Consider the following 17,222-nt stretch of genomic DNA (forward strand, 5'->3'; position numbering starts at 1 on the left):
GACAAGAAGGCCCGTATTAATTCTGATCTGTCTCCTACGCCGTCAGTTGGAGAATGTTGTGGTAGATTATACAGCGAGTGGAAATATTTGACAAATTGTTTAGCTATAGCGTCTGCGTCTATTACAGGTTCCCATGAGGGCGTTACAATTCTATGTATGGTATGATTCGCTTTTTTAGTCTGCAGGGCTCTCGCTAGGAATTTACCAGCCTTATTGCCAAATTCATAGAAATAGATTTTATTAGTTAGGGCGAATTTACGTCAAAGAGTTTTTTGAAGTTCTTCTAGAAGAAGTTCCCTGGCTTTGATGAGCTCGGTAAGGCAGGCATCAGCTAGAGTACGTTTATGAATGCGTTCGAGAGATTGAATGCGCAAATATAAGGAGTCTAGAATTGCTTTAACGATCACTTTTCTACATAGAAACCTCTGCTTATGCATTTTTTTTCCCATCATATTTTCAATCTGAATTATTGAAGTTTGGGTACAGGTCCACTTTGAAGAGAGACCGTTTCATCTTTCCCATACAGGATAAAGTGACAGTGTATCTGCAAAGAAAAAAAGGACCCCCAGAAGGTTGTTTTTTTGTTTTTTTTTTATATATATATATATATATATATATATTTTTTTTTTTTTTTTCTTCTGTTTTATCATTATAGGTGATAATCTGAGTCCAAAATGTTGACACAGGAGTTTGAAGGAAAAGATCAAGCATCTGATTATCAGAAATTCAGATTTGAGCCATCACAAGAAATAATAGACCTTATCTTCAGTTATGTGGATAAAAAGGTGAGTGACACTTCTGTCTGGTATTCGCCCAGCTAAAAACAATAGGCCACTTGTAAAATTCAAAACAGAATTCCTTTGCTTAGATTAGCAGAGCCACTCGAGTTATTATTTTCTTTAACCACTTGCTTACTGGGCACTTAAACCCCCCTCAGTCCCAGACCAATTTTCAGCTTTCAGCGCTGATGCACTTTGAATGACAACAGGCATGTACTGGCCATTGGGACTACAGGGAGTTTCCCGGTGGGCCGATGGCTCAGTGGGCCACTCTGATGCAAGGGGGCTGGTGATGAGACACTCTGATGTAAGGGGGTGCTGATGAGACACTCTGATGTAAGGGGGTGCTGATGGGACACTCTGATGTAAGGGGGCGCTGATGGGACACTCTGATGTAAGGGGGCGCTGATGGGACACTCTGATGTAAGGGGGCGCTGATGGGACACTCTGATGTAAGGGGGCGCTGATGGGACACTCTGATGTAAGGGGGCGCTGATGGGACACTCTGATGTAAGGGGGCGCTGATGGGATACTCTGATGTAAGGGGGCGCTGATGGGATACTCTGATGTAAGGGGGCGCTGATGGGATACTCTGATGTAAGGGGGCGCTGATGGGACACTGATGTAAGGGGGCGCTGATGGGACACGCTGATGTAAGGGGGCGCTGATGGGACACTCTGATGTAAGGGCGCTGATGGGACACTCTGATGTAAGGGGGTGCTGATAAGACACTCTGATGTAAGGGGGTGCCGATGAGACACTCTGATGTAAGGGGGCTGCTCAGGGGACACTCTGATGTAAGGGGGTGCCGATGAGACACTCTGATGTAAGGGGGTGCCGATGAGACACTCTGATGTAAGGGGGTGCCGATAAGACACTCTGATGTAAGGGGGTGCCGATGAGACAATCTGATGTAAGGGGGTGCCGATGAGACAATCTGATGTAAGGGGGCGGGTGATGGGACACTCTGATGTAAGGGGCTGCTGATGGGACACTCAAAATGTAAGTGGGCCGGTCTGGATGAAGTCCAGGGCCAAATTTCTTTCCCAGTCCAGCCCTGAATGACAATTGCGCAGGCATACAACACTGTACCCAAATGAAATTTTTATCATTTTTTTCCTACAAATAGAGCTTTCTTTTGGTGGTATTTAATCACAGCTGGGAGTTTTATTTTTTGCTAAACAAACAAAAAAAGATGCAAAAAAAATAAAAAATCATGTTTAATAGTTTGTTATAAAATTTTGCAAACATATCATTTTTCTCCTTCATTGAAGTGCGCTGATGAGGCGGCACTCATAGGCTGCACTGGTGGGCACTGATAGGCTGCATTGGTGGGCACTGATAGGCTGCATTGGTGGGCACTGATAGGCTGCACTGGTGGGCACTGATAGGCATAGTTAAGGCGGCACTAATAGGCACAGATAAGGCGGCACCGATGGGCACAGATAAGGCGGCACTGATGGGCAAACATGGGCACAGATAAGATGGCACGGATGGGTGGCAAAGATGGGTGGCACGGATGGGTGGCACAGATGGGCACTGATAGGTACCACTGATAGATGGGACTGATGGGCACTGATAGGTGGCACTGATAGGTGGCTCTGATAGGTGGCACTGCTGAGCACTGATGGGCGGCACTGATGGGCACTGGTAAATGACACTGATGGGCACGGATATGTGGCACTGGGGTGCAGCTCCTTTGTTGAGGCAGATTATGGGCACTGCTGGGTGGCACTGTGGGCACTGCTGGGTGGCACTGCTGGGTGGCACTGTGGGCACTGCTGGGTGGCAATGTGGGCACTGCTGGGTGGCACTATGGGCACTGCTGGGTGGCACTGACGGGGGGCACTTATTTTTTAATTTTGTTTAGTTATGAGGGGGCAGGTGGGCACTGGCAGGGGGCAGGTGGGCACTGGCAGGGCTGGCCGTGATCGGGACTGATGTCCCGATCACGGCCGCCAGTGATCGGCTTTTTTTTTTATCCTCGCGCTGTCAGCGCGAGGAGGAATAATAGCCGATTACCGGCTCCGTTATATCACATGATCAGCTGTCATTGGCTGACAGCTGATCACGTGATAAGGGGTCGGGATCGACCCCTTGCACGGATCGGTGATCAGGCGAGTCTCATAGACTCGCCGATCACAGGGCGCGCAGGCCGCTCGTGCACGGGACGACGTCAATAGACGTAGTCCCGGCAAAGGAGAGCCGCGCTGTAGCCGTCATTCGGCTATAGCGCGGGTCTCAAGTGGTTAAAGGGGTTGTCCAGCCAACATTTTTTTCCCAGGTCAGGGAAGGGTGCTGTCGGGTGCTGTCTGTGACCCAATAGGGAGATTTCCCCCCAACTTCCTGTCCCAATTAGTGGTGCCACCAGGATGGAGTAAAAATATAAGAACATGACAGAGGGTCTAACTCTTCCAAAAAATGTTTTTACATTTTTTCCTAAATAACAATCTTTTCAAATATTTCCTAAATAGTTATGGACACTGGAGATCTATTTATCAAAAAAAAAAAAAAAATTTTGGAGGAATGTCACACACAATTGTACACGCCACACACATTTTGGCTGTAATTTCTCGAATAAATCAATCCCTACGATCGTCAGCTCCATCTAGTGGCTAACGTGGTATAGCTTTCTGAAATACCTCAATGAGAAAATATACCACATTTTGGCTACTAGACGGTATTAACTATCACAGGGTTTACTGTATATGGAGAAATTACAACAAAATTGCACTAATGTGTTTGACACCCCCCCCCCCCCCAAAAAAACAAAAACATATTTGAAAGGTATTGGGGGTTTGTAGTATGTCCTGTCCTATTCCTCCCCTTGCACTTGCCCACAATTCCTAGCTGTGAAAATTACAGTTACTGTGTAAATACAGATGCTGTAATAGATGATGCTGTCAACAAATGGGCCACAGTATAGAAAGATACAAAGTAACATTGTTTATAAACTTGGATCAGACAGGAGATAGAAAGATACAAAGTAACATTGTTTATAAACTTGGATCAGACAGGAGATAGAGAGATACAAAGTAATATTGTTTATAAACATTGATCAGAGGAGATAGAAGGTAACATTGTGACTTTTATATCTGATCTGTTTCATTTATCTGCAGATGACTTTCTATTGACATGCTTTCAATAAAGTGGTTTTGCACAGAGCAGCCCTGATCCTCCTCTTCTGTCCCCCACTGACGTTCCTGCCCCCTCCCTCCTGCTGAGTGCCCCCCATAGCAAGCAGCTTGCTATGCTCACTCCTGATCCACCTCCTGTGTGTCTGAGACACCAAAAGCTCAGCTTATCCCTGCCCCCCACTCCCTCCTCACTGGCTGTGATTGACAGCAGTGGGAGCCATTGTCTCATCCAATGAGGGGGAGACTTGGGAGAGCTTTATCGCTTCTGCACATCACTGGATCAGGATCAGGTGATTATCAAGGAAGGGAGCTGCATTCAGAAGGTTTTTCACCTTCATGGATAGAATGCACAAAGGTAAAAAGAACCTTCATTCTTTAGAACCACTTTAACTAGTTGCCGCCCATCCACTATCAAATGACGGCGGGGTGGTGTGGCTCTTGTTCTGGGACACTGTCATATGACAAGTGCCACCAATCAGTGCCCATTAGTGATGCCCGTCCTGCCTATCAGAGCTGCCCATCAATGCCCATCAGTGCCACCCATCAATGCCCACTGCGCCCCGAGCCCACCCAATTGTGTGACAATAGCGAATTAATATTTGCAATTGTCTTCCTGCTTCTCCTCCCGGCCAATTATGCCGCATATACATGACCGGACTTTCTGGCAGAAAAGGTCTGTCAGAATCATTTCATCGGATATTCCGATCATGTGTGGGCTTTAGCGGACTTTTTTTTTTTTTTTAAAAGTCTGACGGACCTAGAAATAGAACATGTTTTAAATCTTTCTGACCGAATCAATTCCTATCGGGAAAACCGTTCATCTGTATGCTAGTCCGATGGACCAAATACGATGCAAGGGCAGCTATTGGCTACTGGCCATTGAACTTCTTCTTTTTCTAGTCCCGTCTTACGTCATCGCATTCGAAATTAACGGATTTTGGTGTGATTGTGTGTAGGCAAGTCTGTTCGGTCAGAACTCCGTCGGAAAGACTGTCAGAGTTTATTCTGGCAGAAAGTCCAGGCGTGTGTACACGGCATTAGGAAGCGAGTCCTGAAACCTGGTGAAGGAACTGTATTGGCCAGCGGCGGTTCACAATGCAATCCCGGCTCCTTTGTACTGCTAGCCGCTTGTGATTCCAGGAGCAGCTCTGGGTTGCTAGGAGGGGACATCACAAATCCCCCTTTTGTAAAAGGCAAAGACAAAGCAGATATTACTGTGCTAAGGCTGAGCTCTAGAATAAATGAGGCAACAAGTCCCCCTGGCACACCCTGACCTCTGCACTGCTGATATGCTGCCCTGTGCTGGGCACTAACAGGTTACTACCAGCTAATTATGCCACCTGTAATCATCGGTGCACAGAGATGATGATGATAATGTGCCAGCTCCTGCCTTGCCTCTCTGTTCCCGGGGAATTAACCTGCAACAGCAGTTCAGTAGATCTGGGGAAGGTCAGTGTGATCAGTGGGGAAGTTCTCATCAGGTACTCAGCAAGGACCTGACTCTATTACCTACCTACCTGGAGGATGGCTGGAACATGTATGTCCGTCCTGTACAGTCATGAACCTACCTGCTAATACCTAGGTAAGAAGAGAGCCCAGTTTGCTCTACTGCCTGTCACTCAGGGTCGGGACAAGGGGTGGGCAATTACCCTGTGTGCAGTGAAGTAAACGGGGGCCTAAAAATGGATGCAGGGTGGAACACCCATACTATGGCATGTAATAATAGTGGAGGAGGGGGGCATAATTCTGCATCCTTGCCCTGGACATTGGATAGCTGTGTCCCAGTTATGCTCTCACTGATTGCATTTATAACATGTGAGCACATTAAGGGTATATTAGTACCCATATTTGACCGACTGACTGAACTGGGGGGGTTGGGTGGTTTGTTTACTCCAAAAAATAGAGCACCAGCTGCTACTGCCACCCCCACACTGCAATTAAATCACGGTGGACAAATGATTGCATGAGTGAGACATACATAAGAGGATGATCCTAATGCCGTGTACACACAACCAGTTTTTCTGTCAGAATAAACAATGGAGTTCCGACGGAGTTCCGCTGAAATGGATTTGCCTACACACGATCACACCAAAGTCTGTTAGTTTAGAATGTGATGACGTACGACGGGACTAGGAAAGGGAAGTTCAATAGCCAGTAGCCAATAGCTGCCCTTGCGTCATTTTTGGTCTGTTGGAATAGCATACAGATGAACGGTTTTCCCGATAGGAATTGATTCTGGAAAGATTTAAAACATGTTCTATTTCTAGGGTGGCACAGTGGTTAGCACTCTCGCCTAGCAGTAAAAAGTGTCGCTGATTCAAATCCCAAACACGACACTACCTGCCTGGAGTTTGCATGTTCTGCTTGTGCTTGCGTGGGTTTCCTCTGGGTACTCCGGTTTCCTCCCACACTCCAAAGACATGCAGGTAGGTTAATTGGCTTCTGTCAAAAATTGGCCCTAGTTTATGAATGGGGACCTTGGATTGTGGGCTCCTTGAGGGTAGGGACCAATGTGAGTGTGCAATGTACAGGGATAGGGACAATTGTGGACAGTCACTCAGGTTGAACTGGATGGACTGGTGTCTTTATTCAACCTTACCAACTGTGTAACTATAGGTCCATCAAAATTTTTGATAAAAAAAAGTCAGATGAATCCCACACAGGATCGGAATATCTGATGAAATGATTCAGTTGGACCTTTTCTGCCTGAAAGTCCGGTCTTGTGTACGCGGCATAAGAGTTATAACAGACAATAGGAGTAAAATGGTAGCAGCATTTAAACAAACCACCACAGCAGAAGAACCACCCAGCTCTAGGAAGGAAGACTCCCCCATGACAGAATGTGACTGTAAGAGTGCAAAATTAATGATCTGCAGTGAGCCATTTTTATTTTTACATGACGCTACAGTCAATTATCAAGTGGATATGAGACGATTGATCTATGGGCTGTCTGCTCTACTCTACTGTTGTATGTTTCTTTTTTTTCCCCACTTTATTTGCAACTCGTGTAAAACTATTCCGATAAGATGTTGGACTGCACACCGTGTGGTCTCATCTGGTGCATACCCTGTGGTCCACATGATGCAGCAGAAGGAAGCAAGTGTTATGCCCTGTACACACAATAGATTTTTCTGACAACAAATGTTGGATGTGAGCTTGTTGTTGGAAAGTCCAATCATACGTATGCTCCATAGAACATTTGTTGTCGGAATTTCCGCCAACAAATGTTTGAGAGCAGGTTCTCAAATTTTCTGACAGAACTTGTCGGAAATTCAGAGCGTGTGTACACAATTCCAATGCACAAAAGTCCATTAATGCTCGGAATCAAGCAGAAGAACCGCACTGACTATTGAACTTAATTTTTTTATCGGCTCGTTGTACGTCACCACGTTCTTGACGTTTGGAATTTCTGACAACATTTGAGTGACCGTGTGTATGCAAGACAAGTTTGAGCCAACATCCTTCAGAAAAAAATCCATGGTTTTGTTGTCGGAAAATCCTATTGTGTGTACAGGGCATTAGGAGAATCTTTGATAAAGCAAGATCAATAGTGAACAACACTGAAGATACTGAAGCATTGTAATTTTACTCTTTCAACATGATCACAAGACTCCTCAAACTGCTTACTTACAAGATGAGGATCCGTCTGACTCAGGGCCGGACTGGGAATAAAAACCAGCCCTGGAAATAATTTCATACCAGCCCCATAGCATTATTATACCAGTCCAACAGCATAACGTCATTATTTTCTTGTTCATAAAAGGGAAAACCATGCATTTTAAAGCACATTTGAATAGCGTATTATAATAGGATTTTTATATACAGCTTACCTGTAAAATCCTTTTCTTGAGAGTATATCACGGGACACAAGAGCTCATTACACAGTGGGTTATATAGTCACCTCTGGTGATTGGACACTGGTTAATTCCAATTAAGGAGAATTCCTCCCCTATATAACCCCTCCCACATGGGAGGTACCTCAGTTTTGTAGCAAAGCAATAGGAAACCACGTAAAACCCAAGAGGGGTGGGAGCCCTGTGTCCCGTGATGTACTCTCAAGAAAAGGATTTTACAGGTAAGCTGTATATAAAAATCCGGGACACAGGAGCTCATTACATAGTGGGATGTCCCAAAGCAATGCTCAGATTGAGGGGAGGGAGACACAGATCATAATTATAGACCGCCATGGGCCAGAGGACCTAAACTGCAGCCTGCAGTACACTGCGCCCAAAGGCGATATCCTCTTGCCCTCTGACATCCACCTGATAGAATCTGGTGAATGTGTGGACTGATGACCAAGTTGCAGCCTTACAGATCTGAGCCAGGGAGGCCGAGTGATGCACTGCCCAAGAAGCATTTACAGCCCTAGTAGAGTGCGCTTTCACTTGAAAAGGAGGGATTTTCCCTCTAACATTATAGGCCTGAGAAATAATCTGTCTAATCCACCTTGAGAGAGTGGATTTTGATGCCGCCTGGCCCTTCATAGGGCCTTCCGGCAAAATAAATAAGCAATCAGTTTTCCTTATCTGAGCTTTTGCTTGAAGATATATACTGATTGCCCTAACCACATCCAAAGTGTGCAAGGATTCTTCTTCTGCGGACTGTGGGTCCGGAAAAAAGGATGGTAGGATTACATCTTGATTCAAATGGAATCCCGAAACCACCTTAGGTAGAAAGGACCTGTTGGGGCGCATGACCATCCGGTCCTTATGAACAATTAGATACGGCTCTTTGCTGGAGAGAGCTGCTAGTTCTGACACTCTTCTAGCCGTGGAAATGGCTACCAAGAAAACCAATTTTTTGGTCAAAAGAACTAATGAAGCCAGATGCAAAGGTTCAAATGGTTGCCCCTGCAAAACCAAGAGAACCAAATTTAGATCCCATGGGCATACCGGAGGTTTGACTGGTGGCCTTATCCGCATAGCCCCCTGGATGAAAGCCCGCACCAGGGAATGCGATGCAAATGGCTTCTGAAAAAATACTGACAAGGCCGAAATCTGCACCTTGATAGTGCTTACGGCCAAATTCATTTCTAGGCCTGACTGGAGAAAGGCCAAGATCCTGCTAATGACATACTTTCTAGGATGCCATTCCCTGAGTTCACACCAGGAAACATATGCCCTCCAGATTTTGTAGTAAATAAGCCTGGAGGCCGGCTTTCTGGCATTAAAGCGGTTTTGTACAGAAAACTGCAAGTTCATCTTATTCAAATGGCTTTGGAACATAGATGCAGTTATGACCATTGAAATAAAATAATATGCAGTATTTACCTTTTATTTTTAATGTTTATGCCGACTTCCAGGCTCTCCTCCCGTGGGAGTAGGCGTGTTTATCGACTTTGCAATGGTCCCTGGGAACTTTTTTAGCTATTTCCTAGGAATCCGTGGGGGACACAGTCATGCCGAAATCTCGTGAGATTTCGGAAGGAGGACGCCGGTCACGTGACAAGGGCGTGTCCGAAATTACCATTTTGAAAGTGGGCAGGCAGCTCTATCTGTCATTACCACTATAGCACATGAGGCAAGAGGAAGGAAAACAAAGAGGACACTCAATGAGCATGTGCGAGATGGAGCGGTGGATGCTGGGAGCTCAGCGTCATCGTATCCAGGAAGTAAATGCCTGTGGGCTTCAAACGCCCACAGTGAAAATGGAAACCGCCGGACTGCTTTTTTAAAAGTTTTCCTTAGCAATGAAATCGTCACGCCGGGGGTTAAAAAGACGCCGATCATGACTGCAAAGACACTGTAGGAATCGCCCACCAGTGACACAGGTTAAAAAAAAAAAAAAAACGTCAGCGGAATCCCGCTTTAACCAGAGTAGAAAGGACTGGCCCCGAAAGCCCAAGGTCTCTCAGAAGGTGGGTCTCAGCAGCCAAACCGTCAAATTCAGACTGTGTAAAGCAGGATGGTAGATTGGACCCTGTGAGAGCAGATCTGGCCGGAGAGGGAGGATCCATGGCCTGCCTACGGCCAACTTCATGATCTCTGCGTACCACGGTTGCCTGGGCCAAGCCGGGGCTACCAAAACTCTTCCCAGAAACCGCAACAGAAGCGGGTACGGGGGGAAGGCATAAATCAGATTGTACTGATCCCAGGGAACTGTCAGAGCATCTGACCCCTGAGCAAGTGTATCTCTTGTTCTTGACACAAATTTGTCCAGTTTTCTGTTGAACCTGGACGCAAACAGATCTACGTCTGGAGTACCCCACCTGCGACATATGTCCAAAAACACGTCGGGGTGCAGAGCCCATTCTCCTGGGCACAACTTCTGGTGGCTCAGAAAATCCCCCTGCCAATTTTCCACTCCTGGAATGAAGACTGCAGAAAGGCATGGAACATGCTTTTCTGCCCAGACAAGTATGCGATTCACCTCCTTTTTGCGCTACCAGACTCCTGGTACCGCCCTGGTGATTGATATAGGCCACTGCTGTGGCATTGTCGGACTGAACCCGAACAGGGAGACCCCGTAGTCTGAAAGACCACTTTATGAGAGCCATATAAACTGCCCGGATCTCCAAGACATTTATGGGCAATAGCTTCTCGATCGCAGACCATTTCCCCTGCGAGCACGTCTCCTCTAACACTGCTCCCCAGCCTGTCAGGCTGGCATCTGTCGTAATAACCTTCCATGGAAGGGGAAGAAAGGTTTTGCCTTTCAGCAAATTCTCGGTTTGTAACCACCAGACGAGACTCCTGCTTGTCCCTGGGGATAGACGCATAGGAAGATCCAAGGATTGGGGCTTCCTGTTCCAAGCCGAAAGGATGCATCTTTGCAGAGGCCTTGTGTGGAACTGGGCAAATGGAACAGCCTCTAAGGAGGCGACCATTTTCCCTAACAGTCTCATGCATAACCGAATGGGGGAAGATCTCCTGCCCAGAATTAGGCGCACCAGATCCCCGATGGCCAAGGCTTTTGGCCTTGGAAGAAACACCTTGCCCTGAGCGGTGTCGATAAACATACCCAGGTATTCCAACCTGGTAGCAGGCTGTAGGGACGACTTTTCTAGGTTTATAATCCAACCTAGGCGTTCCAGGTGTTCTAGTGATCTGGAAACACTGTGGTTCAGGAACGCTACTGTTTTCTCCATAAGAAGCAAGTCGTCTAGATAAGCCATGACGGCTATACCCTGAGCTCTTAGGTTTGCCAAGAGAGGGTCCAGAATCTTTGTGAAGACTCGAGGGGCCGTAGCGAGCCCGAACGGCAAGGCCACAAATTGAAAATTGCGCCGCTCTACCACAAACCTTAGATACCTTTGGTGTGCGGGGAAACTTGGCACATGGAGATATGCATCCTTGATGTCTATTGATGCCATAAACTCTCCCCCTTGCAGGGAGGAGACCACAGTGCGAATTGACTGCATTCGGAAGGACCGGATGCGTAAAAACCGGTTCAGATCCTTCAGATCCAGGATAGGTCTGACACTTCCATTTGGCTTCGGAACGGTGAAGAGATTCGAGTAAAACCCTGAACCCTGTTCTTTTGGGTTCACTTCTACTATCACCCCTTGGGATAGTAAGTGATCTAAAGCCAGAAATAGCGGTTTTTGCTTTACTGGATCCCTGGGGATCATTGACCTTAGAAAGCGAGAAGGTGGCTCTCCTGAAACTCTAGCTTGTAGCCCAGAGATACCGAAGAGATCACCCACTTGTCCCGGATCTCTTCCCGCCAGGCTTCCGCAAACTGCCGAAGCCTTCCCCCCCCCTTTCCGAGCGGGGGCGCCCCTTCACAAGGAAGCTTTTGGGCTCTGCTTGGCAGGCTTCCGCCCCCAAGTCTTTTTCTGCCCCTGGGCCCGGCCCTGAGCCTTTCCTGTAGAGGAGGGTTGAGAAGGCCGTCGCCACTGCTTAGAGCTTGATGCTCCGGGAGAGAGAGAACGCCTACATGACGGACGTTTGCTCTTTTTGACTGGAAGGAGAGTAGATTTACCCCCTGAAATCTTTTGGACGAATTTGTCTAATTCTTCTCCAAACAGACGTTCCCCTTTAAATGGGAACCCAATCAAATGCTTCTTGCATGACAGCTCAGCTGCCCAATTCTTTAGCCATAGGGCCCTTCTCATGTGTACCAACAGGAGAGACAAACGAGATGCTTGTTGGACAGAATCCAAAATCGCATCAATCATGAAACACAGAATTTGAGGTATTTCTGCATAATTCTCCACTTCCTCACTGGGAAGGAGGCCAAGCATCCGCTTACAAATATACACACCTCAAATATCGCCACCTATGTGTGTCAACACTGCGCCGGCCCCCACCCTCCCCCAGCTGCCACTTGTGTATAAATCGCTTAATCAATCAGAAGGAAAATATAACCTCACACCTTCACTGTGTCAAATTACTATTACCTTGTGGCGCTAAATTTATAAGGTCGGTCCCCCTGTAGACACCTCCAAACGTATCTGGTGGCAGTATACAGAAGGAACTTTCCAATTTTGTTTAATTTCTCTCAAACAAAATATATGTATGTGTAAAAAACAGAAAAAATACAAGCATATAAATCACAAAATCAAATAACCTTAAATCACTCAATAAGTGTATATGCTAAAAATAGATACTGTTAAATAGCACATTCAATTGTGTCCATATCCCTTGAAAAACACAGTGTATCCAAAAAATACTATGCAAATAGGTGTCCCAAAAATTTACATATGTTTTTTAGCATGAAAAAAAAAATAAAAATTATTTGTGTCTCAAAAATAACAATTATTTTCTAAAAAATAAAAATAAAATAAAAAAAGTCCTCAAAAAACAAGTGTCCCAAAGAAAATCAATAGGCAGTGGTGAATCAACAATCAGCACATCCTTCTCCTGTGTACTTTCTTATGAGTGTCCCCAGATGATAAAAATCCTTCACCACACCAACAGTGACCCCCTATAGATGGAGCACTCACCAGATGGAATGCCTAGCACTCTCGCACCAGGCTCAACAAGCGTTGCAAAATAATTAATTGAAGATCACAGGTGTCCAGCACACAATATTCAGGGAGTATTCATTCCTCTTTGCAGATTCCAATAGAAATATTTCCCCAAATTCCTCAAAAAGAAAAACATAGGCTTCCCATGGTGTAATACTATAAAACAACTTTAATAGCACACTAAAAAGCCACTGAGTAATGCACTCACATGTAAAAAACTTATAACAAGCACTCCAAAATCACTGCAATACTTCACATCAGCAAAACTTCACTCTTAAAGGGGTTGTAAAGGTAAATGTTTTTTCACCTTAATGCATTCTATGCATTAAGGTGAAAAAACATCTGATACTGCCGGCGCCCCCAACCCCCCCGTTTTACTTACCTGACCCCTCGAAAATCCTGCGCTCGCCCCCGCCGTCCTTTTCACCACTCAGCCTGGCCGCTGATTGGCTGGAGTGGATGGATTGAAAACAGCGCAGCCATTGGCTCGCGCTGCTGTCAACCACATCCAATGACGCAGCGCGCCGGGGGCGGGGCCTTGTGATACAGCGAGCGGCTATAGCCGCCGGCTGTATCACGGGAGCGCGCCCGCAGGTGCTTCTCACCAATGCGAGGGAGCTCGCATGAACGTGAGAAGCACCTGCGGGAGGAAGCAGAGACAGCCGCCGAGGGACCCCAGAAGACCACTTTCGGGGCCACTCTGTGCAAAACAAGCTGCACAGTGGAGGTAAGTATAACATGTTTGTTATTTTAAAAAAATATTTTTTTTTACTTTACAATCCCTTTAAGGTATTGGTGGTTATAGTAGAAACTGGTTGCAGTAGCAGTGTCAGTGAAATCTCTCACCCCTCCTCCTGCTGTATGGTACCCTACAGCCAGACTCTCAGTGACACTCTCCCTCCAGTCCTATTCCTCGTATCAGAGGCACACACACTTTCGCCTTGTTTGCAGAGTAGGTTCAATCAATAGTTGCCAGATAGCCACGTCCCGACATGTTTCGTCATGTGACTTATTCATACCCTATGAATAAGTCACATGACGAAACATGTCGGGGGCGTGGCTATCTGGCAACTATTGATTGAACCTACTCTGCAAACAAGGCAAAAGTGTGTGTGCCTCTGATACGAGGAATAGGACTTGAGGGAGAGTGTCACTGAGAGTCTGGCTGTAGGGTACCATACAGCAGGAGGAGGGGTGAGAGATTTCACTGACACTGCTACTGCAACCAGTTTCTACTATAACCACCAATGCCTTAAGAGTGAAGTTTTGCTGATGTGAAGTATTGCAGTGATTTTGGAGTGCTTGTTACAAGTTTTTTACATGTGAGTGCATTACTCAGTGGCTTTTTAGTGTGCTATTAAAGTTGGTTTATAGTATTACACCATGGGAAGCCTATGTTTTTCTTTTTGAGGAATTTGGGGAAATATTTCTATTGGAATCTGCAAAGAGGAATGAATACTCCCTGAATATTGTGTGCTGGACACCTGTGATCTTCAATTAATTATTTTGCAACGCTTGTTGAGCCTGGTGCGAGAGTGCTAGGCATTCCATCTGGTGAGTGCTCCATCTATAGGGGGTCACTGTTGGTGTGGTGAAGGATTTTTATCATCTGGGGACACACATAAGAAAGTACACAGGAGAAGGATGTGCTGATTGTTGATTCACCACTGCCTATTGGTTTTCTTTGGGACACTTGTTTTTTGAGGACTTGTTTTTTTTATTTTTATTTTTTAGAAAATAATTGTTATTTTTGAGACACAAATAATTTTTTTTTTTTTCATGCTAAAAAACATATGTAAATTTTTGGGACACCTATTTGCATAGTATTTTTTGGATACACTGTGTTTTTCAAGGGATATGGACACAATTGAATGTGCTATTTAACAGTATCTATTTTTAGCATATACACTTATTGAGTGATTTAAGGTTATTTGATTTTGTGATTTATATGCTTGTATTTTTTCTGTTTTTTACACATACATATATTTTGTTTGAGAGAAATTAAACAAAATTGGAAAGTTCCTTCTGTATACTGCCACCAGATACGTTTGGAGGTGTCTACAGGGGGACCGACCTTATAAATTTAGCGCCACAAGGTAATAGTAATTTGACACAGTGAAGGTGTGAGGTTATATTTTCCTTCTGATTGATCAAGCATCCGCTTAACCTGTTTCTTGAGGAACTGACACAACCCCACGGCTGCGACTGTAGGTTGCACTACAGGGCCAGTCATGGAAAAGGAGGCTTTTAATAATGATTCCAACCTCTTATCAGTTGGATCTTTAAATACCTGAGCATTATCCAACGGACAGGTCAGGTTTTTATTCACACAAGAAACAGCCGCATCAACAGATGGGACCCCCCACTTCTTGGTGAAACTTTCCTCCAGAGGATAATGCATATAAAACCTTTTAGGAGGAGTAAACAGTTTATAGGGATGTCCCCAATCCCCATACATCAATTTATCCATTAAGGGATGAATTGGGAAGGAAAAAAGCAGTCTGTGGGACTTTCCTGACTCCTAGGGAAGAAACAGAGGACGTAGCGACTTCAGCAGCAGGCATTCTGAATGTGGTACGCACCAATTCAGTATAATACTGCACCTGTTTTCTGAGCGCCTGGGAGGAGGGGACTCTCTCTTCCTCTGAATTATCCAGCTGCTCAAGATCCCTGTCCCAAGACAGGGATCTCTCCTCATTGTCAGAAGTGTCATCTGAGAGAGGAATGTTAGCAGAGGGATCTACCCCTTTTCCTGCTATCTTTCAGGGAAGCAGAAATAAAATTCATGATTCTCCCTTCAAAACCCTCCAATGTAGCCCTAAGGGAGACCTCAGTGACATATACCGGGGCTGGGACATTGGGAGAGGCTGCAAATCCTGACAGGGGCACTGACTCGTCCTTTGAGGCTGGCTCCAGTCTTGTAGGGGGGGGATGGTAACTTACAGGCATTTTTAGAACCCCTGGGCCTAGGCGGCGATTTACCAGTGCCCTTGTTACCTCCCCCTGAGACCCTCTTATGAGGAGACATAGTCCTAAGCTACAAAGCAGAGGTACTAATACAAAGTGCAATCACTGTTGTGCTAAAAATCTCAATATAACATATATATGCTTAATACTGCACAATCTGATGCTGAGTAGGTGTCTAAGGTTTGCCTGGATCCAATCCCCTGGGATGCTTACTGCCCACAGCTCCTGTGTCTCTCACTTACAGTCCCCTGACGCTCTGGGCTTTTAAAACTGCCGCCTGGCGCCTGCGCAGTACAGCGTCGTGCACACCGACGTGCATGGCTCACAACCACACTCCCCCCTCCTCCATTAGCCCGGGAGCGTGCCCGCGTGTGTGCACGAGGACCGCCGGAATCCGGGGGGGGGGAAAGGAGTCTCATCAGAGCTGCGTGGGACTCCCAGACTACGAGGGACCCCTGTATTACCTTGTTGTGGCAGGGACTGCAGTGGAGACGTGAGACCTCTGGAGCATCAGGCTTCCCTGAGGGTGTGTACTGAAAGGCATGTAAGTATGCATCAGGCTGCTCTTACTCCCTCTAGTGGTGGAAACCAGGTAAGACATACAACTACTCAAAATTAAGAAATCCATCATATAAATATATATAGGATTAACTTCCCTTACCTGTCCTCACCGCAGGAATTGCTGAAACAGACAGATTCCAGCCTTCACCCATTACAGCGGGCAGAGTTAGCCAACCTTCAGGTTTATCTGGGGTCCTTTCTCAGAAGAACCTCCTACCTGGACCTTGTAAAAGACTCTGCCAGAAACTTTTGTGCGCTCTGTGTAAACAGTACACCAAGTCTGGTTTTCCCAGAGCCCAGTCTTCCAATGGAGAGGACTTACAGGCCAAACCTTGTTTCTTCGGATGACGAGGCCCGGGTACCATACCATCTTGGGAGTCAAATATCGGCCCGAGATATGGATCCGGTTTGTTGTAGCCCTTAGGCCCCCGCAGGGACCTGCACGGAGCTTTCTTCATAGCACATGTTTTACGTGACCAACCACCATAGACACTGGCGAAAAAACTGAGGTGCCTCCCATATGGGAGGGGTTATATAGGGGAGGAATTCTCCTTAATTGGGGTTAACCAGTGTCCAATCACCAGAGGTGACTATATAACCCACTATGTAATGAGCTCCTGTGTCCCGTGATGTATGATCAAGAAATATAGATAACACAGATATGAGAACACATAGAACTAGGGATATATATATAAAACAGCAAATTTCAGTTAATAGTAGTAAAAGTGGAGCAATCATTAAGGGGGACACCTGGGACTCTGGGAATGTGCTGGGGGGGGGGGGGAACTCTGGTGACCAGAGACCACCTTCCGCAGAAAGAATACACTAATGTAAGGAAGGGGAGGTTACTAATATAGGGGGAAACCT

General features: G+C 46.0%; 1 protein-coding gene across 1 annotated transcript in view; it reads left to right on the top strand.

Annotated features, from left to right (window-relative positions):
* Positions 1-661: 661 nt before the first annotated feature.
* LOC143923554 (putative methyltransferase DDB_G0268948) overlaps positions 662-17,222 on the top strand; it is a 40,078-nt gene continuing 23,517 nt past the window's right edge. Inside the window, exon 1 of the mRNA XM_077447322.1 lies at positions 662-785. Within this exon, the coding sequence (XP_077303448.1) occupies positions 675-785 (111 nt within the window). The 5' untranslated portion in view covers positions 662-674. The remainder of the gene's footprint in view (positions 786-17,222) is intronic.

Source organism: Lithobates pipiens, unplaced genomic scaffold (assembly GCF_037356315.1).
Source record: "Lithobates pipiens isolate NorthernLeopardFrog02 unplaced genomic scaffold, aLitPip1_a1.2 Scaffold_22, whole genome shotgun sequence".
In the NCBI taxonomy this organism is placed as follows: Eukaryota; Metazoa; Chordata; class Amphibia; order Anura; family Ranidae; genus Lithobates; species Lithobates pipiens.